We start from the raw sequence: 24,036 nt of genomic DNA on the forward strand, positions 1-24,036 counted from the left end.
TCAGCTGCTCGCTGAATGAATATGTTGCTGGTGCCGATGATCCCCCTGAACGCCACTTGAGGAGAAGTCTGTGACTTCTGGCTTCCTTCATAGCTCTCATGGTTTTAGAATTTTGTGACAAATTAGATTTACTTTTTCCCAGCATGTTTAAATGTGCAAACTGCCAATCTGAGTTACAGGTGTTTTCCCATCCAGTTTGTCAGCACTGCCTGGAGCAGATCAGATAATATGCAAATACTTGTACACAATGGACTGAGGGTTAGCTGAGTGTTTACACAGAGAGATATAACAGCCCTGGCTTTATCAGCCTGTTGCCAAGAGCGGTTTAATATAATATGTGAACATAAATTTGTAACAGTCGTGAAGCCATGTCATTTACTGGGATAAAAAGTAGCCTATGTGTTAATCCAGGTTACAAACTATCTATGTGCCAAATTTCATCCAAATATCCTATTAATATTATAAAGGTGAAAGTTTGTGAGTTTGTGAGTTTGTGGGTTTATGTGTTTGGATGTTTGAATGTTTGTTCCTCAATCACAGCCAAACGGTTGAATGGATTTTGGGGAAATTTCACACACACATATTTGCCAGGAAAAGGTAGCAGGCTACTTAAAATGTGGGTCACTCACCCCAAATCGCCACCGTGACCCTCCAAAGACACCTCTGGGCTCGGCAGTAGAAGCTGGCATTCTGCCAGCGCTGGTCTGTCCATGCTCCTCCTATTGGTGCATGGCAGGCTGTGAGCGGGCTATAGAGGCAGGGCTGCGGCACCATAGGTTGGGGGCTCAATGTGGGCGTGCCGATTGAGCAGGGACACAGTGAGGAAGATGGCGGCCGCCCGCATAGTCCCGGAGCCGCAGATTTCCAAGCCCACCTGCACACATGCCGGAACGGAGGAGGCTGCTGCACCCGACACTAAACATACAGGTCAGTGCAGTGGGGGGAGGGGGTGTCCCGGGAGAGGAGGTGTCCCAGGGAGGGGGTGTCCCAGGGGGGAGGGGTGTGTCCCCAGGGATCACCAACGTTCCCCAGCTTCATGTCCCCCTCCGACATCAGCCCCAGTGTAGTAGCACTTACATAGGCCACGCTCCCTTGCCGCCGCTCTCTCGTTCGCTCAGTCCACATAGTACGCACGCTGCTGCCTGTGTGTGTTCTCTATGCAGCAGCGCGCGGCCCGGCATCATAGCAACCTGACGCCGGGGCCTCGCTAGGACACACACAGGCAGCAGCGAGCAGAGAAAGCAGCTGCGATGGAGCGTGGCCAAAGTAAGTGCTAGTACACTGGGGCCGATGTAGGAGGGAGGCATGATGCTGGGCGCAGCAATGGGGGGACATGAAGCTGGGGGCAGAGATGGTGGAACATAAAGCTGAGTGCAGAGATGGAGGGGACATGAAGCTGGGGGCAGAGATGGAGAGGACATGAAGCTGGGGGCACAGAAGGGGGGCACATGAAGCTGGAGGCAGAGTTGGAGGGACAAGAAACTAGAGCCAGAGATGGGGGGAAAAGAAAGTGGGGGCAGAGATGGGGGGACAAGAAACTGGGGGAAGACATGGGGAGACACAGATGGGAGGGACAAGAAACTAGGGGCAGCAATGGGGGGACAGGAAACTGCGGGGCTGCGATGGCGGGACAAGAAACTGGGGCCACAGATGGGGGGAGAAGAAACTGGGGCCAAAGATGGGTAGACAAGAAACTGGGGCCAGAGATGGGGGGACAAGAAACTGCTGGGACAAAAAACTAAAGCCAGAGATGGGGGAACAAGAAACTGGTGGCAGAGATGGGGGGACAAGAAACTGGCAGCAGAAATGGGGGGACACGAAACTAGGGGGAAGAGATGGGGGACAAGAAACCGGGGGTAGAGATGGAGGGACAAGAAACTGGGGGCAGAGATAGGGGGACAAGGAACTGGCGGCAGAGATGGGGGGACAACACATATAAGTGGTTCAACGCCACTGCCAACCCACAGACGAAGTCGCGGGTAACTGCTAGTACATATATATATATATATATATATATTTACACATACACTATATAGCTCATGGTCGTAATGAGGATAATTCTGATTGGTTTGGCTGGTATTTCTTTTGTATCCTTTGTGTTAGGTGCACTCTTATTACACCCAGCGTGCTACATTTGGAGAGTGAAGAAACCATCGTCATAGATGGACACAACAAGGCTTTTGAGGCTGACATTGAAATTCAAGACCTTTTGAGGAAAACCTTGGTAAAGCAGAAGCTCTCCCTGAATAATGGCAACCAATTCCTGGGCACAACTAAAGTCAAGGTACAATGATGGCACAACACAGCCATCAAAATTCATTTCACTATCTATCATTGATCTGACCCATTGTGGAGCATTGGATATTTCCTTTTATCTTTGCTGTATTAGATTCCATCTGAAGATTTTGTTAGACAACCCAAAACCAAACAATATGTCAACGTGACGATGAGGTCTCCTGTGTGTAATATGGAAAAAATTGTCCTACTAGGCTATCAAAGTGGATATATCGTCATCCAAACTGACAAGACCATCTACACCCCGGGGTCTACAGGTATAACATGGACTGTTTGGGGTTATGACCTTGCTGTACAGTTTGCTGAAAACTACATCAATATATACTGGTTTTAGTTGAGGGTCCTATCCACCATACGCAGTTGTATAACTTACCATCTCTGTCTTCTTTGCACAGTTCTCTTCCGTATCTTTTCAATGGACTACAAGATGTCTCCTTTGAATAAAACTCTGATCATTGAGTTTCTGGTAAGACAATTCTTACGTAGGTTACACTTGTGAACACAAATTTTACTATGAAATCAAATCCAAGACATTATCAATATCAAGACGATGTCCCTCCGTGTGGGGGTGGTAACAGTTGAGACAGAATACAGGACATATTGGAACAAGAGAGACAAACCAGATGATGTCCCACAGAAAAGGAGATGATGTCTGGCTGTGTAGGAATAATAGCAGTGATAGCCGCTGCAGTATAGCATGGGACCTAATGAACAATCAAATACCGGACTTCTGATAAATATACAAAGCCCCCCCCCCCTCCCACTTCAGTAATGGCAGATCTGATCATTGACATCAGCTGAAAGTATGTGAAAATCTTCAAGGATCCATTCCTAATTCATTTCAACAATTGTAAGTTTTTCCACTTTTCTGGTGGACAAGTGTAAGGGAATTGCTAGAGCAGCAATTCCCCAGTAGCCGCTGATGAATCCTGGGGGGAGGGGCACAGTAGACAGTGAGCCCTAAGTTCAACCCGAACCTTTGGTGATCCTAACAACACACTTGTCAGCAATAGATAATGTATTTGGCCATGCTCAAGAGTGTGTTCAAGGGCCCAGTTTGGTTTTCCGCCCCACACAGGGGCCAGCAGTAACTTCATCCCATCAGCCCAATAAAAGTTCTACCACATCTCCATTCCAGGACTTTACTCACTGCAAGTCACAATTACTGTGCCGTTCCCCAACAGCCTCAGTGTGGAGAGCAAAATGTGGAAGCAGCAGTTTTTCCTCCACTCCTTATTACATGAATATGACCATTTCCTCCAATATAAATATTAGGGGGATGATATCATCGATGCTGCAGTTGTCCCTACTGACAATTGTGGTGGCCTCCTCAAAAGGCCTGAGAAGACAACACACTTCTCTGAGGAGTTTCCATTGCCAAATCTCAAAATAGAATACTGCACTCATAATAGAATAGTTCTGTATCCAGTAATCCTGGACAGTTACAGTAACGCTTACTGGTGGGTTTATGGGAAAAAAATAAGGTTATTTATACTTCAGCTGATTATATATATATATATACAGTCCTATGAAAAAGTTTGGGCACCCCTATTAATCTTAATCATTTTTAGTTCTAAATATTTTGGTATTTACAACAGCCATTTCAGTTTGATATATCTAATAACTGATGGACACAGTAATATTTCAGGATTGAAATGAGGTTTATTGTACTAACAGAAAATGTGCAATATGCATTAAACCAAAATTTGACCGGTGCAAAAGTATGGGCACCTCAACAGAAAAGTGACATTAATATTTAGTAGATCCTCCTTTTGCAAAGATAACAGCCTCTAGTCGCTTCCTGTAGCTTTTAATCAGTTCCTGGATCCTGGATAAAGGTATTTTGGACAAACAATTCAAGTTCAGTTAAGTTAGATGGTCGCCGAGCATGGACAGCCCGCTTCAAATCATCCCACAGATGTTCAATGATATTCAGGTCTGGGGACTGGGATGGCCATTCCAGAACATTGTAGTTGTTCCTCTGCATGAATGCCTGAGGATTTTGGAGCGGTGTTTTGGATCATTGTCTTGCTGAAATATCCATCCCCGGCGTAACTTCAACTTCGTCACTGATTCTTGAACATTATTCTCAAGAATCTGCTGATACTGAGTGGAATCCATGCGACTCTCAACTTTAACAAGATTCCCGGTGCCGGCATTGGCCACACAGCCCCAAAGCATGATGGAACCTCCACCAAATTTTACAGTGGGTAGCATGTGTTTTTCTTGGAATGCTGTTTCTTTTTGGACGCCATGCATAACGCCTTTTTTTATAACCAAACAACTCAATTTTTGTTTCCAAAATGAAGCTGCCTTGTCCAAATGTGCTTTTTCATACCTCAGGCAACTCTATTTGTGGCGTACGTGCAGAAACGGCTTCTTTCTCATCACTCTCCCATACAGCTTCTATTTGTGCAAAGTGCACTGTATAGTTGACCGATGCACAGTGACACCATCTGCAGCAAGATGATGCTGCAGCTCTTTGGAGGTGGTCTGTGGATTGTCCTTGACTGTTCTCACCATTCTTCTTCTCTGCCTTTCTGATATTTTTCTTGGCCTGCCACTTCTGGGCTTAACAAGAACTGTCCCTGTGGTCTTCCATTTCCTTACTATGTTCCTCACAGTGGAAACTGACAGGTTAAATCTCTGAGACAACGTTTTGTATCCTTCCCCTGAACAACTATGTTGAACAATCTTTGTTTTCAGATCATTTGAGAGCGGGCTGTCCATGCTCGGTGACCATCAAACTTACCTGAACTTGACTTGTTTTGTAGAAAGAAATGGTCCAAAATACCTTCATCCAGGATCCAGGAACTGATTAAAAGCTACAGGAAGCGACTAGAGGCTGTTATCTTTGCAAAAGGAGGATCTACTAAATATTAATGTCACTTTTCTGTTGAGGTGCCCATACTTTTGCACCGGTCAAATTTTGGTTTAATGCATATTGCGCATTTTCTGTTAGTACAATAAACCTCATTTCAATCCTGAAATATTACTGTGTCCATCAGTTATTAGATATATCAAACTGAAATGGCTGCCAACACCAAAATATTTAGAACTAAAAATGATTAAGATTAATAGGGGTGCCCAAACTTTTTCATAAGACTGTATATATATATATATATATATATATATATATATATATATTATATTATATTTATATACACTCACCGGCCACTTTATTAGGTATACCTGTCCAACTGCTCGTTAACACTTAATTTCTAATCAGCCAATCACATGGCGGCAACTCAGTGCATTTAGGCATGTAGACATGGTCAAGACAATCTCCTGCAGTTCAAACCGAGCATCAGTATGGGGAAGAAAGGTGATTTGAGTGCCTTTGAACGTGGCATGGTTGTTGGTGCCAGAAGGGCTGGTCTGAGTATTTCAGAAACTGCTGATCTACTGGGATTTTCACGCACAACCATCTCTAGGGTTTACAGAGAATGGTCCGAAAAAGAAAAAACATCCAGTGAGCGGCAGTTCTGTGGGCGGAAATGCGTTGTTGATGCCAGAGGTCAGAGGAGAATGGCCAGACTGGTTCGAGCTGATAGAAAGGCAACAGTGACTCAAATAGCCACCCGTTACAACCAAGGTAGCCAGAAGAGCATCTCTGAACGCACAGAACGTCGAACTTTGAGGCTACAGATGGGCTACAGCAGCAGAAGACCACACCGGGTGCCACTCCTTTCAGCTAAGAACAGGAAACTGAGGCTACAATTTGCACAAGCTCATCAAAATTGGACAATTGAAGATTGGAAAAACATTGCCTGGTCTGATGAGTCTCGATTTCTGCTGCGACATTCGGATGGTAGGGTCAGAATTTGGCGTCAACAACATGAAAGCATGGATCCATCCTGCCTTGTATCGGTAACGGTTCAGGCTGGTGGTGGTGGTGTCATGGTGTGGGGAATATTTTCTTGGCACTCTTTGGGCCCCTTGGTACCAATTGAGCATCGTTGCAACGCCAAAGCCTACCTGAGTATTGTTGCTGACCATGTCCATCCCTTTATGACCACAATGTACCCAACATCTGATGGCTACTTTCAGCAGGATAATGCAATGCCATGTCATAAAGCTGGAATCATCTCAGACTGGTTTCTTGAACATGACAATGAGGTCACTGTACTCCAATGGCCTCCACAGTCACCAGATCTCAATCCAATAGAGCATCTTTGGGATGTGGTGGAACGGGAGATTCGCATCATGGATGTGCAGCCGACAAATCTGCGACTGCAACTGTGTGATGCCATCATGTCAATATGGACCAAAATCTCTGAGGAATGCTTCCAGCACCTTGTTGAATCTATGCCACGAAGAATTGAGGCAGTTCTGAAGGCAAAAGGGGGTCCAACCCTTTACTAGCATGGTGTACCTAATAAAGTGGCCGGTGAGTGTATAGTTTAATTTATAACTTTGAGGGTAATATTGATGGTACAAGAGTATAATAATTATATAACTTTTGTAAATTATTATTGGTAGGTATTAATATTTGAATATGCAAATCATTTTATTCATCATTATGTTACTTCTTGATACACAACTTGAAACCTCACTGGAATTCCATCTTATATTTGCGGGGCCATCTGTATGCTCTAGCAATATGCCATGCTGTAGTATATGAAAAATTGTTTTATCTATTAAAATAGAAGATATTCCAAGAATTTCAATACCGTTATTTTATTTAGTGCTGGCCACTAGTTCTCACCACTCTTAGGTGTCTGGTCCTACTTTTTCAGTCTCCTAATATTCCATTTAGTGGGTCCTTGCAGTTGCGCATGTGCAGGTCCATGACAAAATTGGATGGCATATGAATGATATTCGTGTACCGTTTGTGCCCTCCACGGACCCATGCATTTCAATTCAAGAGTGAAGTGTTGGCTAAATTTTGAGAAACTTGTTTTACTGAACTTCATATTTTTGCCCAAGTTTTTTGTTTCACAATGAGCCAAGTGAGTTACAATTTTTTGGAGTTTTCCACCCATAAACCTGTATTATACTCTGAGGTCGCTTCATACACCAAAATATGATAAGCAAAGACCTAGAGATGGTCAACAGACAAAAGTCTTACTCACCTCTCCTGGGCTCCGTTGTGACCTCAGAGTATACTAGTTCAATCATACCCCAAATTTTTGGAAAGTTCATAACAAATCAGTCTCATGATGAATCCATTTTCTCATCCCTATATATGACCAGCTACAGTTTTATCTCCAGACTACAATATGTTTTTGGCCAATTTAAGGTGTGGTTCATACAGAAATTGTTCGACTTGAAACAAATCTTGAACCTGAACCCCCCAAAAAAATGAATTCTGAGAGGTTTGCCCATCTCTACTCTTTAATTCCATTGACATTACCTCTATTCTAAAGTTCTGTTTCACACCAGTCCAAAGTACAACAGTTTCCATTACTACTTAGATATTGTAAGTTGTCACTCACCTTTATGAGTCAGATGTTTCCAGATATGACGTCACCCCCATGACATTGGTGGCTTCATCTTCATTCTCTTTTCTCTGTACAGACCCCTGAGAATAAGATTGTTAAGAGAGATACAGCCTTACCTGAAGGAAACTCCGGTATCACTTCCTTATCCTACAGATTGCCAGATCTAGCCAGGTAAATATTACACGTCATACTCAGATATATTATCTGGCTATTTGATATGTTACAGATCACATTAGGGAAACCTCCCAACAATCCCAATTGAAGGGATGGGAGCAATGTGGTAGGGAGTTGTCAATGCAACCCGGCAAAGTCATATCAATGTGTGATCTGAATTGAAGGGTTTGACCATTTTTTTCTGTACTGTTAACCAACATGTACAGTATACAAGATGGAACCTTTACATATGGCCATTGTTACTGTGATATGTAGTCACATGGAGGTTCCTTCCATAACATGGCTGCTAATGGTGGGTACACATCACGTCACCCAGTCTTCTCCATTCAAACACATTGTACCTGATCCAATGGTGAAAGCACATGGCAAGTGATTGTGACTGAATGGGAAAAGGCTTAGTGACGTGTCATGTCCACCAGTACCAGACGTGATATGTTATATGAATGGCATAGAAGATGGCTACAACTATAGAACCTCAACTCCTATTTAAAGGGGTTGTCTAATTTTTATTTATGGCCTATTCTTATGATATAACATGAATATCTGGTTGGTGGTGGGCTGAAAGGTGGCTCCTGCACCCGTCAGACGTTTACGGCCACTTCCAACACCACTTCTGCAGTATTGGCTTTCATACACTACACAGGAGATATGTGCTCCATATGAGATGAGATATGTACCAGTATTCCGGTATTGCCAGTGAGTGCATAAATGAATAGCGCCATACTGGGCTTGTATACTATAATACCATTGTATTGTATCCCTGCAGTTTGGGTGTATGGACCATATCAGCAAAATTTCAAACCACACCGCAGCAAACTTATACCGCAAACTTTGAGGTGAAAGAATATGGTAAGAGAGTATTGTCAGGGATCGGGGTGTCGCACAATATGTATCTGATCACTGTATACCAATTCTATGGGGTATCTGTACACCTTGCTCACATGTGGTCATACAAAGCTTCCCCTCCCCCTTACAACTCACCTGTCAGGCTACACAGGCGTGAAGAGACCTTGTACACTCACATCCATACGGATAGCGCCACCACTCACCTCTTATTATAGGCGGGGGGTCAATGTGCCTAAACCAAGTAATGGCTAACAGAAGGGGAACAAGTCTAAGTGATATTTACTCTCTACAGAATTGTGGGGACATTTAGAGACAAAGACCATCGTACATTATAGATTTAATATACACAAAGTCCAGGGCTTAGCAATAACAGATATAATAACAGATATAGACAGTGTGAGATATTGTACAGCCCTACATATCTATGTATCTATATATTCCATCACTGTATCATGCATATGACATGCTGATAATAGGGGATCACTTTAATGTTGGGTCTTTTAGCATTTCCAATCATTTCTACTTGGTTTCCTTACAGTTTTACCCTCATTTGAGATTCAGCTGATTCCCGAGCAGAAATATTTTTATATTGATGGTCGTGAATTTTATGTGGACATTAAAGCGAGGTAAGAACAAGATCGGTGTGAATGGAAGATGAGTGTCGGGTCACATTGTGTTAGATGTATAAAAAAAAATCACAAAAGAGAATCAGGATCTAAGTTTCATCCATCACCAGTTCTTAGATCCTATGAAACGACATTCACATCTGCATCAGAGGGTCCATTCATCCAAAACAAAGGCACTGGGGTTGAGCCGATCTTGAGATTTCAGGATCGTTTGTAAAATCCGATTTTCGATTATTTTCCAGCCGATCCCGATCGTGAAATTTGCTCGATCGCCGATCGGGATCCGATCTTTCCCAATCGGTCAACCCTAAAAGACACCACTCAAACAGAAACCTATCAGACCTATTAAAGTCAATGGGTCCTTCAGTATCCAGTATAGGTTTAAGTCCCCATAAATTGGCCCCATACAGGATAATGACCCCATATGGTGCCCCCGTTGTGTAATGACAGTACTTATTATTCTGTTCCTCGGCTCTTGGTGCACTGCTGTGACGTCACGTGCACCTGCAATAGGAGGGACCAGGAAGCAGAGAGGTAAGTACTGTATTAATACTTACCTTACGATTCCTACAGCTTGTAGTATGTCCTTCGGCCTACAAGTCGAAAAAGTGGTAGAGCAGGAAGCCTTTTGCTTCCTACCCTAATGGCAACCGGACTGGGGCCAGTCTCATCTTCTCCAAAGTTCAATGATCCAGTTATTATTTCAACAACCGCATTGGCAGAACTGAGGAGAAGCGGCCACGGCCACCGCTGCTGTAACAACCTAGTGGTCAGGGACATATCCACAGGAGAGAACGGTATCATACCATTGGGATGTTTTTGATCATCTGATTTCTGTGGTTTTCTCTTCATTTTCAGGTTCTTTTATGGGAAGCCTGTAAATGGCATAGCATTTGTAGTATTTGGCGCCAAGAAAGGTGATGCAAGGATCAGTCTACAAGACACCCTGAGACGGATTGTGGTAGGGAATGAAATTTTCTAATTAATGTCGAGAGCAAATTTCCTCTTCTAATCTTCTAATATTTTAGCTTTATTGTTTTTCATATGTTTTGCGCTCTCCTGAGCATTGCCGCCACTTATTATTGAGCCTTTTCTTCATCACCATATTCTGTCCATTAGATTACAGATGGAGAAGGACGAGCTGTGATGAGGAGAGAAGATCTTGTGAAGAGACTTAGTGATGGGGATGAGATGTTACAGTATACCTTATATATGTCAGTCACTATTAACACTGACATAGGTAAGTTCTGTAAGGTGGAAGAAACCTGGATGTGCTTAAGATATCATGTCAGCATTAGTACATATGTGCTGTATACAGTATATACATTTCTGAGTATTGCATATCTAATACATCAGTCTACGTCCTTGCCCTTGACAATGCACCAATGTCGGTCAGTAAGGAATTTTCTTAGATTTTAATCATATTGAAAAAATATTTATTAAAGGAGATTTTCATTGAGAGAGAATCCTGTACTGACCTGAGTGCCTGTCTGACCCCAGTCGTATAAAGAAAATTGCAAAATAAGGTTAAAATCCCATCCGTATCTACCACAGGCAGAGGGGCAAGAATTTTTATTGCTCATATTTTGAGGTACGACACTTCTTAAATATTTCTATCAGCAATGGTTTTCTTCTTGCCACTTTTCCATAAAGGCCAGATTTGTGGAGGGCAAGACTTATAGTTGTCCTGTGGACAGATTCTCCCTGTATCTGAGCTGAGGGTTTGGATTTCTGAAGCTCCTTAAGAATGACCATGGGCCCCTTGGCTGCTTCTCTGACCAGTGTTCTCTTTGCTTGATCTGTCAATCTGTCTTGGTAGGTTTGCAGTGGTAGAATACATTTTCCATTTTTGGATGATGGATTGAACATAGCTCCTTGGGATGCTCAAAGCTTTGGATATGTTTTTATAACCTCACCCTGCTTTAAACTTCTCTACAACTTTATCTCTGAACTGTCTGGTGAGTTCCTTGGTCTTCACGATGCTATTTGTTCACTAGTGCTCTCTATAACAAACCACTGAGGCCTTCACAGAACAGGTGAATATATACTGAGACTACATTACACACAGCCTGTGATCCCCATGACCTACTGTACTTGTATGAAAAATTGCAGTTGCCTTGTAGCACTGAGGTCCTGTCTTTGAATCTAAACAAGGGTGACATCTGTGTGGGCTTCTCATACATGTATGTAAGTATGTATAAGTTACTTCCCACAATGATTGGTAATTGACTTCCTGTGAAATTAGCCTAAAGAGAGTCTGTCACCAGAACCCAGCAGATCAACCCAACCCCTCAGATAGATAGGTTAAGGTCACCTAAAAAACAATCACATCTCCACTGCTTCAATATACAAATGAGGTCTTTGGAGCAATGAGGGTGTTGCTATTTATCTCTTTGGAGCAATGACAATGCTCTTGTTGCGCCAAAGATCTTATTTGCAAATTGACAATAGTAGTGATATCTCAGCACAGGAGGCTCCGGTTTACAAGGAGAGAACCCCAGATTATTTAGGTGACTCGAATTTTATATAGAAATCATTTCATAGAGTTTTTTTCATAAACACGCATAAGCCATGCGTGTGTCATACATGATGCGATATTCTATAGATATACAGCAGAGTCCTACATTACTATTTGTGCTCACCACATGGATTCCTCTCATCCTCTTAGGCAGTGAAATTGTGGAAAGTGAACTGGAAGATATTCCGATTGTGAGGTCGCCATTTAATGTTCTGTTTACCAAAACCTCCAAATATTTCAAGCCTGGGATTCCCTATGACCTTACGGTAGGTGACCCTTGTTAACATATATTAAGGTACAAGTAAGCCATATAATAATAAGTACATGCTACAGCTACATGTGTCTAGTGATCCACCAGCTCATACCTCACCAAAACATCAAAGATCGTCCAACCGGCAAAGATACTAGAAATGGTAACAACTGGAAACAAAGAGACTAAACTCATCTTCTACATGTTCTCCATTCCATTGCTGGACATCCAGTCAGTGAAGTTTTTGGTCCTTCACGGGTTTCTAGTGATGACATCCATTTCTCATTGTGCGACATCTGCAGCCAATCACTGGAATCAGAAGTGCCATGTGCCCAAACACCATGTGACCCCTGACCCCAGCCGTTGTATTTGTGTATTAGAATAGAGTAGAACAATAATAACTTTACAAGTCAGAAGGGACGTGAACAGACAATATGAGACATTACAATTAGTAATAAGTATTCGATCGAATATCATGGTGTTCGGTGTATTCGTTCACAATCGAATACCAGGCCACATACCCAGTAAAAATTTGTATCCTCTCCCACCTTCCCTGGCGCATTTTTTGCACCAATTACTGTGCAGGGGAGGTGGGACAGGAACTACAACAACGAGGCAGTGAAAAAAAATGAAAAAGCCCATTGGCTGCCGAAAACATGTGACCTCCCATTCATAAGAACGCCCCCCGCCCTATTCATCATTTTTGCAATCAGACATAGGGAGAGAAACATATCTGCTGAGAGCTAGATAGCGATTAGCTTCAGATAGGCAGGCAAGAACTAAAGAAGAAAACCAACAGCTCTTCTCAGAGCTATACACCGTAGGGACATCAGTCCAGCTTTCCCCAGACGGTGGAAAACAGGGACACACAACAGATACAACTTCATATATAGCGGAGAAACAGCTTTCAGTTTTGGCTGTCCGCACACAGAATAGCCGGAATACTCAGCAGTGACTAGATCATATAGAACTGAAAAAAGCCTTGAATTTTTCTTTTTTTTGGGGGGAGGGGGCTGAAAAATAGCAGCAATCCACTGCATTTACAAGTTCATATAGCTGGAAAAAGCCTTCAATTTGGGGGGAGCCTGAAAAATAGCAGCAATCCACTCAGTTACTTCTTGCTTTTCAGGCTGTGTAACCCCAAAACAAGGATACAGAGCAATTAGGTCAGGCTATGTCTGGTAAATCCAGATATCCAGGGTGTGTAACCCCAAAACCTAGGTGGGAGAGACAGAAATTCAGTCAGACTATGTCCGCTCAATCCAGATATCCAGGGTATGTACCCCCAAAACCTAGGTGGGAGAGACAGAATTTCAGTAAGGCTATGTCCGCTCTTTTCAGTTTTTCACAGTGTGTAATCCCAAAACTTAGGTGGGAGACCCAGAAATTCAGTCAGGCTATATCAGCTCAATCCAATTTTTTGTTCAATCCAGTATTATTTGCTCTCCATCATTTGAACTATGCCTTTGTCTCTTGAAAAGCAACTCAACATGAAGTCAGCCATGTGTGCCAATATGTTACTTGGCATGACTTTGCTGCCCCCAACTGTAAGGGTCACTCTCCATTTCCTCTATTTTACACTCCCCTTCCCACCATCTGTGCTGAAGCAATGGGATGCACTGAACTGTACCCTCAAGCCTCGTGTGGGACAGTGACATGAAATGCCACTTCATCCCCCTCGTCTTCTTCCGCCAGCCAACGGTGCGAAGATGACAGGAATGTGCTCTGAATGTTTTCTGCTTAGCAGAGGCTACTTCTCACTTACGAAAAAGGCCGCACTTTGACCAGTATATCAGGCACAATGATGTAGGTTTCAAAAAAGCTTTGCACCAACAAGTTGAAAATGTGGGCCATGTGTGGACCGTGTTTGAGTCTGGGAAGCTCCAGATCTGCTACCAGGTTCCAGCCATTATCACATATGCAGAAATTACTGGCCCCAGGTGTAGCAGGGAAAAACACATTGCCATCTCATCCAGGATGGCATCCCTGACCTCGGAGGCAGTGTGCTGTCTGTCCCCCAAGCTGATGAGCTTCAGCACGTCCTACTGACATCTCCCCACGCCAGTGTTACAGCGTTTCCACCTTGTAGCTGAGGTGGAGGTTGCAGCGCAGTAGGCTTTCAGATAACTCGTGCCATAAATTTTGGGCTGGGAGAGGGACCAGACTCCACTACATTCACCCTGCCTGTCATTAAAGATAAGCAGCATCCCTGACCACAGGCGCTTGTCGATGCGTCGGTGGTCAAGTGGACCTTGCAGCAAAGCATGGAGCTCTGGGCCCGACTGATGTTATGGGACACGTGCAGGCGCCAGGCAGGGACAGCACACCAAGAGAAGTAGTAACGGCTAGGCCCTGCATAGGGAGGTGCCCCAGCTGCCATCTGGTGACGGAAGGCCTGGGTATCCAGAAACATAAACACCAACATAACATCTCCAGGGCCAGCAGTTTTTAGATGAGGCCGTTAAAGGCTTGGGCATGTGCGTGGCTTGCGCTGTACTTCTGCCTGCAATGAAAAGCCTGGGAGATGGGGAGTGGCTGGGAAGAGGCACATGATGGTGCAGGCCAAAATGGCGGATGAGGGTGAACTCCCCAATGTGTCAGAGACAGATGTGTAGGTGTCATTGCATCATATCCTTGCACCATACTTGGCTGAATTGGACTTTCATTTTGTGCCAAAAAGTGGTAAGGACAGCGATCCCTCAGCTAATCCCGTTACACCAACCATTGCCAACTGCAGCACTGAAGTTACCATCTCTGGAAGTGGTACAACTTCTTTCTCTGCATTTAGCCATGCTCGATGCTATGCTAGCTCACTACACTTGGTTGCTACAGGGTTCTCTTAAAGGGGTTGTCCCATCACAAGGATCCTATCTATACTGCTGGTTAATGTGGATGTAAGACTTTTCCTAAATACACTGCTTCAGCAAAACTGATTTGTTTGTCCACTATCTTACTTTATTCAATTATTTGTGGCCACAGCCCTGACCTAGCTGCTCCTGAGTCAAATGATGTATCTGCTGCTCTCAGGGGGGAGGGAGGAGGGGCTAAGTGCAGGGAGCGAGCCTGTGTATCTAGCTAATCCTGTGTCTACACCATGTGACCTAGGTCCTGCACTCAGATAGAGGAGCTGCTTTCATTTCTTCTGTTCTCCCAGTTATCAGGCTAGCTAATTCAATTGTGTTCATTATGGCAGAGACAGGCAGTCTCTGGATGTAACACAGAATGGAGTTGCTGCTGCCTGTACTTCATAGTCCAATGTGGGTGGAGCTACACGTGAATTTGGGGGCGGAGCTAAACGGCAGGTTGCCTGTGAAACCCCGCCCACCAAATGATGCAAGAAACCAGGAAGAAAGAAGATTTTACAAAAGTGAAGACTGCTGAGTATGTGAGGTGGGAATACCCCTTTAATGCATATTGCCAAGTGGACTCAGATGTGTTTCTCAGCACTGAGGCCACCTCCTCTTAGATCCCAAAGGAACTTCACAAGAGGTGTGTACTGCAGAAAAAAAGATGAGAAAATAAGTGTAGGCTGTAGAGCACAGAGGGATCGGAGGGGACAGAGCTGGGGTCGGCCAGGTATTCCCACGACATGCGCCTATACTTGTTCCTCCTGGTGACACTAGGCCCATCAGTAATTTGGCCAGGGGGCCATTAACGTGTCCCAGACCTAGGAATAAGTCTTGCAACAGGGTAGAGTTTTGCATGCCTTTGCCTGTAGCCACTGTTTTTGCTGTTTAGCTTGCCTCCACATCTACACTGCTTTAGCCCCTAGACATCACCCCAGTTTATGCCTCTTCTTCTAGCCACCCTTTTTGTTGATTAGCTAGCCTCCACATCTACACTGCTTTTGCCCCTAGACATCACCCCAGTCTATGCCTCTGCTTCTAGCCACCTTTTTTGTTGATTAGCTAGCCTCCACATCTACACTGCTTCTGCCCCTAGACATCACCCCAGTCTATGCCTCTGCTTCTAGCCACCTTTTTTGTTGATTAGCTTGCCTCCACATCTACACTGCTTTACCTGTTAGACATCACCCCTGTCCATGTCGGGTCGGTGGCCTCGTCGTCCATCAACTCCTCTTCCAATTGCTCACTGTCCCCTTACTGCAAACCGCACATAACCACAGCTCAGGCCTGGTCTGCGTTGTGCCCTGCACCCTGCTTAATGCAGCTGCCATATCCGGAATTGTGATGAGCGCATGCTAATGTTTCGTGTCCAGTGGAAAGGATGAGATAGGATTTCACATGAGTCTGCCACCCCTGGAAACTCATGGTGCAGAAACTGAGGGAGCTGACGTTGATGAACCATTGGTTTTTGAAGATGGAACTCCATCAAAGATCGCTGCAGCTCACACACCCCGCTCAACATATAGTATCTAGGGTTTCAGCGTGTGGGGACGTCGCACAACAGCCGGTGTTTGGGCAGATGGAGGCATTGCTGGAGTGTTTTGAGGCTAGCAGCGGCTCCTGTACACTTGCAAAAGTGGGCGCACAAGCACCGCACTTTCACCAGTAGCTCATGTACATTTGGGTATGTTTTCAAATGTTGCACCACTAAGTTAGACGTGGGCCACGCATGGAACGTGTTGGAGGCTGGCAAGCTCCAGAGCCGCTACCAGGTTCCTGCCGTTATCACACATGACAAAAATGCCTAGCCCCAGGTGCAGCAAGGAAAAACACATTGCCATCTCAGCCAGGATGGCATCCCTGACCTCGGAGGCAGTGTGCTCTCTGTCTCCCAAGCTGATGAGCTTCAGTGCGGCTTGCTGACGTCTCCCCACGCCAGTAGCTGGGGTCAATTAAATGGCAGAGGAGGAGGAGGAGGAGGGTGGTGTTTCAGCACTCCTGCCAGGAATATTGGGCGGGGAGACAAGGCAGGCCGCCACAGTTTGCGACCCAGTCCCAGCCTCAACTACATTCATCCAGTGTGCCGTGATTGAGATGTATCGTCCCTGGCCGCTTGCACTTGTCCATGCATCGGTGGTGAAGTGGAACTTTGTGCAACTTAGTGCAGAACTTAGGGCCCACCTGATGTTACGGGACATGTGCTGGTGCAAGGCTCAACTAACTTCAAGGGCCAAAAACACTGCTAGTACAAGGCTCAACTAACCCCAAGGGCAAAAAACACTGCTGGTGCATGACTCAACTCACCCAAAGGGCCAAAATCTAAATCTCTGCTGGTTAAAGGCTCAACTCACCCCAAGGGTCTAACATTCTGCTGGTGCAATGCTCAACTCAAGGGCAAATGTTGTCCCCATCTACAAAAAGGGGAAAAGGGACGATCCAGGAAATTACAGGCCGGTAAGTCTGACCTCGATAGCAGGGAAAAATCTTTGAGCAAATTGTCAAGGAACATTTACTTTGGTACCTGGATGGGAAGGCATTAATTAACCAGAGCCAGCACGGCTTTATGACCAATAAATCTTGTCAGACTAACCTGATTTCCTTCTACAACAAAATCACTGAATGGTTGGACCAAGGGAATGCCGTGGACATAGTATATCTTGACTTCAGTAAGGCATTTGATAAAGTATCACATTACCCAACGAGTAATACTAAATGGCTACACATCGAACTGGAAGAAAGTCAAAAGCAGGGTGCCGCAGGGCTCTGTTCTGGGCCCAGTACTTTTTAATATCTTTATAAATGATCTGGACGATGGAATTATTGGGGAACTCATAAAATTTGCAGATGATACGAAGATAGGAGGAATAGCCAACACTAGAGAGGAGAGAGAGTGTATTCAAAAGGACTTAGACACACTGGAACAATGGGCTGAGGCGAACAAAATGGTATTTAACAGGGACAAATGAAAAGTTCTACATCTGGGTAACAGAAATGTAAAAAACATATATAGTATGGGAGGAATAGAACTAAGTGATAGCATAGGGGAAAAGGACTTGGGCATAATAGTAGATCACAAATTCAACATGAGCCAACAGTGCGGTGCTGCTGCAAAAAAGGCTAATACAATTCTGGGATGTATTAAGACAAGCATTGAATCTAGATCAAGAGAGGTCATTATTCCGCTCTACTCTTCCCTGGTCAGACCACACCTGGAATACTGTGTACAGTTCTGGGCGCCTCAATTCAAGAAAGACATCGATATATTGGAGCAAGTCCAGAGAAGAGCAACCAAAATGGTGGAAGGTCTGCAAACCATGTCCTATGAGGAGCGGCTAAAAGAACTGGGATTGTTTAGTTTGCAGAAGAGAAGGCTGAGGGGAGATTTAATAGCAGTCTACAAATATCTGAAAGGTAGTCACAGTGCAGAGGGATCTCCCCTATTCTCATTAGCACAAGGAAGTACAAGAAGCAATGGGATGAAACTAAAGGGAAAGAGATACAGATTAGACATTAGGAAAAACTTTCTGACAGTGAGGGTAGTGCGAGAGTGGAATAGGCTGCCACGGGAGGTGGTGGGCGCTCCATCAATGGAAATCTTCAAGCGGAATCTGGATAAACATATAGCTGGGATGATTTAGGAAAACCTGCACTCGCAGGGGGTTGGACCCGATGGCCATTGAGGTCCCTTCCAACTCTACCAAAAAAAAAGTAAAAAAAAAAAAAGTAAAAACGCAATGAAAGGTGCAACGTTTAGATGGCTTCTTTCCAAACCGTGGGTGAGTCCTTTCGCTAAGATGTGATGGCTTTTTCCAACCCTGATTATTCTGGTTGATCGTGTTCAGTAATGAGGCAGCTCAGCATGAGGATCTTGTACGTTAGGTTGTCCATGTCCACTAATATGCATGAAGATTCGATCACTGTAAATGTCCTTATTTTTCTCCAATTCAATCTCTGAATGAACTGCTCTGACAGATGGCCTAGGCACTGCTGCAATGGCAATCACTGGGCTTTCCTTTTCTGGTTCCAAAGAATCTTGTGTCTTGCTTGAAGAAGAGACCATCTTAGTCTGACTGCTGGTTGCTTGTGCTACAGCATGTGGAGTTGGGTCTGTCAGCCTTGTGATGAACTCCTCATTCTGGATCCCATTACTTTCAACAGTCTCTAAAGTCTTTTGACACTTTGAATTTTGTTCAGTTCCAAAGGACTCTGTGTTTAGATTTGTCTCAGTCGCAGCTCCAGGACAGGCCTTGGAAGGCAAGGTTTCCTTTAGTGGCTCCATCTCAGCAGGATGATAATGGTGAAGCTTGGTTAACTCTGGTGTCGGAAGGGAAAGTGGTTTCTGATCTACATGTAAAGTACTGGAGCATGTTGTTTGGACTATTAACACCTGACCAGAACCCTGTATAGGTAATGTAGAGTCCCATATTAGAGGACCATTACCGCTAGTAGTGGTTGCAGCCAATTCTCCACCTTTGTGGCCCTCTAAATAAAAGTTACCCCCAGGACTTGATGCCAAAATGTTATCAATTTCACAATCCAAATCAAGGTCAATGTCTGGGTCCTCAGTCCAATCCACTGCATCAATCCAACACAATGAGAGTGATGGTTCTGGAACCACCATTTTAGGGGCAAAGAGTTTTAAAGGGGCTAACACTCTGCTGGTGCAAGGCTTTACTCACTCCAAGGGCCTAAAACACTGCTGGTGCAAGGCTGAAGTCACCTGAAGGGCCTCAATCTCTGCTGGTAGCTCAGCTTAAGGGCCTGGAACTTTATTTGGAAGGGCTCATGTTAAGGGCTAGAATTTTGGAAGGTCTTACCACATCACACACACACACACACACATCCATAATGACAGTTCAGGGTGGGTACTGAAGGATTTCCCATTGCCTATTCCATCTGTGGTTGTCATGGGCAACGTGATTTAAAGGGGTGCTTGTTAATGTTTGTTTAGCTTAATTTGGGGTTTGTGTCCATCCATTTGGGGAAGAAAGAAGGTTTCCAGGTATTTTCCCACTTTGATATTTGAGGTTTTTTTGAGTGTGGAAAGTGTGTGGCTGTGATAGTGGGGGTAATACAGTGACTTGGGCTTGTTAGATGCCCCCAGACATGCTTCCCCTGCTGTCCCTGTTGCATTCCAGGGTGTTGGCATCATTTGCTGAGGTGTCATAGTGGACTTGGTGACTCTCCTAAGTCGAATGGTGGGATCCCATGTAGCGAAGCATTTTCTCCCATAGACTATAATGGGGATCGATATTCGTTCGAATAGTCGAATATTGAGCGGCTGTTCGAAACGAATAACGAACATGGAATATTTTACTGTTCATTCATCTCTAATTACAATGTGACAAAGAATATATCAAACACTAGGAATGAGGGCCCTGCTCACAAGAACTTACAATCTGAGAAGATAGGCGGACATAACAGGTCAGAGGGCTTGTTTGGTACAATGGTCCAGACATCTATTAATAAATAAGATCATATACAGTAACTGAAGCTGTATGAGCCGTCACCAGCCGGTATCTGTGACTATACAGATACTAAGTGCATGGAGTACAGGGAACTGTACTATAGTATAAGAGAACTGTAATAGCCAAGACGAGACGGAATCAGAGAGACAATGAGGGGTTTGGGATGTTTCCGTGGTGAGAAAAGGGAAGAGTCTGGAGATTTTTTTTGAGGTGCAGGTGACCAGAACGTGCAAGTGTCTATCAAATACAGACAAATATCAAATATATCAAATACAACCCCTGAGACAGTGGGCAGGCCGCCTCTGTGTAATAGTGAGACCGCAGACAGAGATGAAGGGAACAAAAAAAGTAAACTTTTTGAAAGAATCAGTATTAGATGTTATAGTACATGATGTTAGAGATAGTAGAGAGACAGTCACTGGTGTTCTGTATTAGTGCAGGAGTGATGTCACAGGTGAGGTATATAAGTATAGTGAGGAGGAGTGTAGAATAAAATGTCGTAGAGTATAATAGCGTACAACAGAATTGAGTAGTGTAGAGTAGATAAGTGTAGTCTACAATATGGTAGATTGGAATAGCGAAGCAGAGAGTACAATAGGGTATGACAAATGTCAAACAAGTCCTTTTGTTACAGATACTCAAAATGCAGGGAGCGTTGCACCGACCCCTTGTACTGACGCCTAGTACTGATGCCTAGTACTGACGCCTTGTACTGACGCCTTGTACTGACGCCTAGTACTGACGCCTCGTACTGACGCCTCGTACTGACCCATTGTACTGATCCCTTGTACTGATCCCTGGTACTGACCCCTTGTACTGATCCCTGGTACTGACCCCTTGTACCGATCCCTTGTACCGAACCGATCCCTTGTACTGATCCCTTGTACTGATCCCTTGTACTGATCCCTGGTACTGACCCCTTGTACTGATCCCTGGTACTGACCCCTGGTACTGACCCTTTGTACCGAACCGATCCCTTGTACCGATCCCTTGTACCGACCCCTTGTACCGATCCCTTGTACTGACCCCTTGTACTGATCCCTGGTACTGACCCCTTGTACTGATCCCTGGTACTGACCCCTGGTACCGATCCCTTGTACCGATCCGATCCCTTGTACCGACCCCTTGTACCGACCCCTTGTATCGACCCCTTGTACCGACCCCTTGTACCGACCCCTTGTACCAATCCCTTGTACTGATCTCTTGTACTGACCCCGTGTACTGATCCCTTGTACCGATCCCTTGTACTGCTTTTAGGACTAATTCGAAAAGGCTAAATGACGCCGGTGTGAACTAACCACAAGCTTCATTTTGAAAAAATCTCCTCCAGAAATCTAAACAAATAATCTCTTTTCATTAGAATGTTTTTACAAAGACATATTTGATCATTTGTATTTATACCACATGGGGCATAGATGTAAAAAAAAAAAAATCTGTTCAATAAATTTTGCGTAGCCTAAAACATTACCTATAAGCACCATAAAAGAGCCAACATACAAAATGACTTGTTTCCATATTTTCTGGGTTTATCTTTTATTACACATATTATAGCTCTAAGATGACTTATTTTTTTTTTCCCAAAGGTTTTTGTGACAAACCCTGATGGTTCTCCAGCAATTCGGATCCCAGTAGTGGCTGAACCAGGTAGTTTGAAGGGGATAACAGGACCGGAGGGGACGGCCAGGCTGACACTGAATACTAGATTAGATACCAATGTCCTTCCAATTACTGTGAGTATTTGAGCTAATTACTATATCCTGTGTGTATCAGACAAATTATCAATTGAAACGACTTCATTAAAATCATCCAACAAAAACCAAAGAGTAGATTAAAGTGTTGACTTGTCCAATAATGCTCCAAAGAAGAAATGCCAAGTATAACCAGTACCAGATAGGACCTGTCGGGAGTTTTAACCATAGCTCATGGCCCCATATGCGTACCCATGATAATACATGCTTGTGTTTGTTATTACACTGACATGGCACACGGTCATGAAGCCTTAGGCCTGGTTCGCCATATGCGTTGGTAATCCGTTCGGGGAGTCTGCATGGGGAACGGACTACCGAATGCATTGGCAAGCAGTGTGCAGTGAAAGCACATGGACCCCATAGACTATAATGGGGTCCATGTGCTTTCCTTGCGATCTCCGCACGGAACATGCGGACAGAAAAGTAGTTCACGATCTACTTTCCTCTCTACATAACTCATGTGAAGACCGTGAGGAAAGCACATGGAACCTATTATAGTCTATGGGGTCCATGGGCTTTCTGTTATGTCAGTCCAGGTAGCTGCAACGGGGCTAAGGGATAGCAGTAGGGAATCTCGCCCTGCACTACTCCCACTAGCTATCCCGGTCCCTGCCTCACGGGTGTGGGTCGGCTGTACTCAGGCTAAGCCTGACCCCGACAGCTCCTCTCTCACTGATTCCGTAGGCCTAGAGGGAAGTGGGAGAAGGAATGCCCTATAAGACCTCTAGGGACTGGAGACTAAAGGGGGTCACCCCTAACGAACAAGTGAAGCTGCTACTGACAGGGACTGACAAGGGTGTGCGCTGACTAACAACACAAGCAGCACACAGGAAAAATGTGGGAAAGGATTCCCCCAAACCAATATGGGAAGGAACCTTACACTAGGAAACAAACACAGGGAAACTGAGTAGAAATCAAAGGATAAGGCAATTCACTCACACAGGCAATTACACACAGAGGGAGGATTGGTGAACACAGAAGGGAAAACACACAAACCAACTCGTTCACCCAAACCTCCCAAAAACCAACCACAGAACTTCTTCTATCCCAGAACACCACCTACTCCTCCTGCTAAGGCCTAGCTCTGTAAAAGCGACACTCAGCACAGAACCATGGGAGGCATGGGTTTAAATACAGAGTAGAGACCACTCCTCCCAGGTGCAAATGGGAGGACAGACTAATCAACCAGGAAATAAAGCTGCCTACCATCAGTGCGCACGTGCAAGTCAGAAGGTGTGCACCAATACCCACGACAGGACAACCCCGCAGCGCCAGGATGCCACCCCAGACACTGCGCAGCCAAAAACTCCCCAGGTAAGAAAAATAGAAAGTAAAGAACCTAAATACTCCTAACAGGATCCTCCCCTCAAGGAGAAGACTCCGGATTCTCTAGGAGCATCCCTCTTCGGGAACTCCTTGTGGAATTTCTCCACGAGTCTGGGAGCTGACACATCCGACTCCAGGACCCAAGAATTATCCTCAGGACCGTATCCCTTCCATGCCACCAGATACCGTAGCTTCCCCCGAACATATTTGCTATCCAGAACTCGGGATATCTCATACTCCCCGGACTCAGAAACTGGTGGAACCTTAACTGGAGACGTTCCCTTCTTGGCCTTCTTTAACAAGGAGACATGGAAGACCCGGTTTATCTTCCACCTTTTAGGTAGTTGCAGCTGCGCCGCCACTTCATTTACCATCTTGATGATCTTAAAAGGACCCACAAACCTGGGACCCAGCTTCTTGCTAGGAACCTTCAACCTGATATTCTTGGTGGACAACCAAACCATCTCACCAGGGAAGAACTGCAACTCTCCTCTC

General features: G+C 44.7%; 1 protein-coding gene across 1 annotated transcript in view; it reads left to right on the plus strand.

The window, feature by feature from the left end:
- The window catches only part of LOC142202394 (complement C3-like), a 104,342-nt gene that overhangs the window by 1,888 nt on the left and 78,418 nt on the right, over positions 1-24,036 (plus strand). Inside the window, exons 2-11 of the mRNA XM_075272488.1 lie at positions 2,104-2,284; positions 2,390-2,552; positions 2,691-2,761; positions 7,816-7,910; positions 8,680-8,762; positions 9,298-9,385; positions 10,244-10,346; positions 10,505-10,625; positions 12,054-12,169; positions 22,051-22,197. Of these exons, the coding sequence (XP_075128589.1) occupies positions 2,104-2,284; positions 2,390-2,552; positions 2,691-2,761; positions 7,816-7,910; positions 8,680-8,762; positions 9,298-9,385; positions 10,244-10,346; positions 10,505-10,625; positions 12,054-12,169; positions 22,051-22,197 (1,168 nt within the window). The remainder of the gene's footprint in view (positions 1-2,103; positions 2,285-2,389; positions 2,553-2,690; positions 2,762-7,815; positions 7,911-8,679; positions 8,763-9,297; positions 9,386-10,243; positions 10,347-10,504; positions 10,626-12,053; positions 12,170-22,050; positions 22,198-24,036) is intronic.

Source organism: Leptodactylus fuscus, chromosome 5, assembly GCF_031893055.1.
Source record: "Leptodactylus fuscus isolate aLepFus1 chromosome 5, aLepFus1.hap2, whole genome shotgun sequence".
Classification (NCBI taxonomy): domain Eukaryota; kingdom Metazoa; phylum Chordata; class Amphibia; order Anura; family Leptodactylidae; genus Leptodactylus; species Leptodactylus fuscus.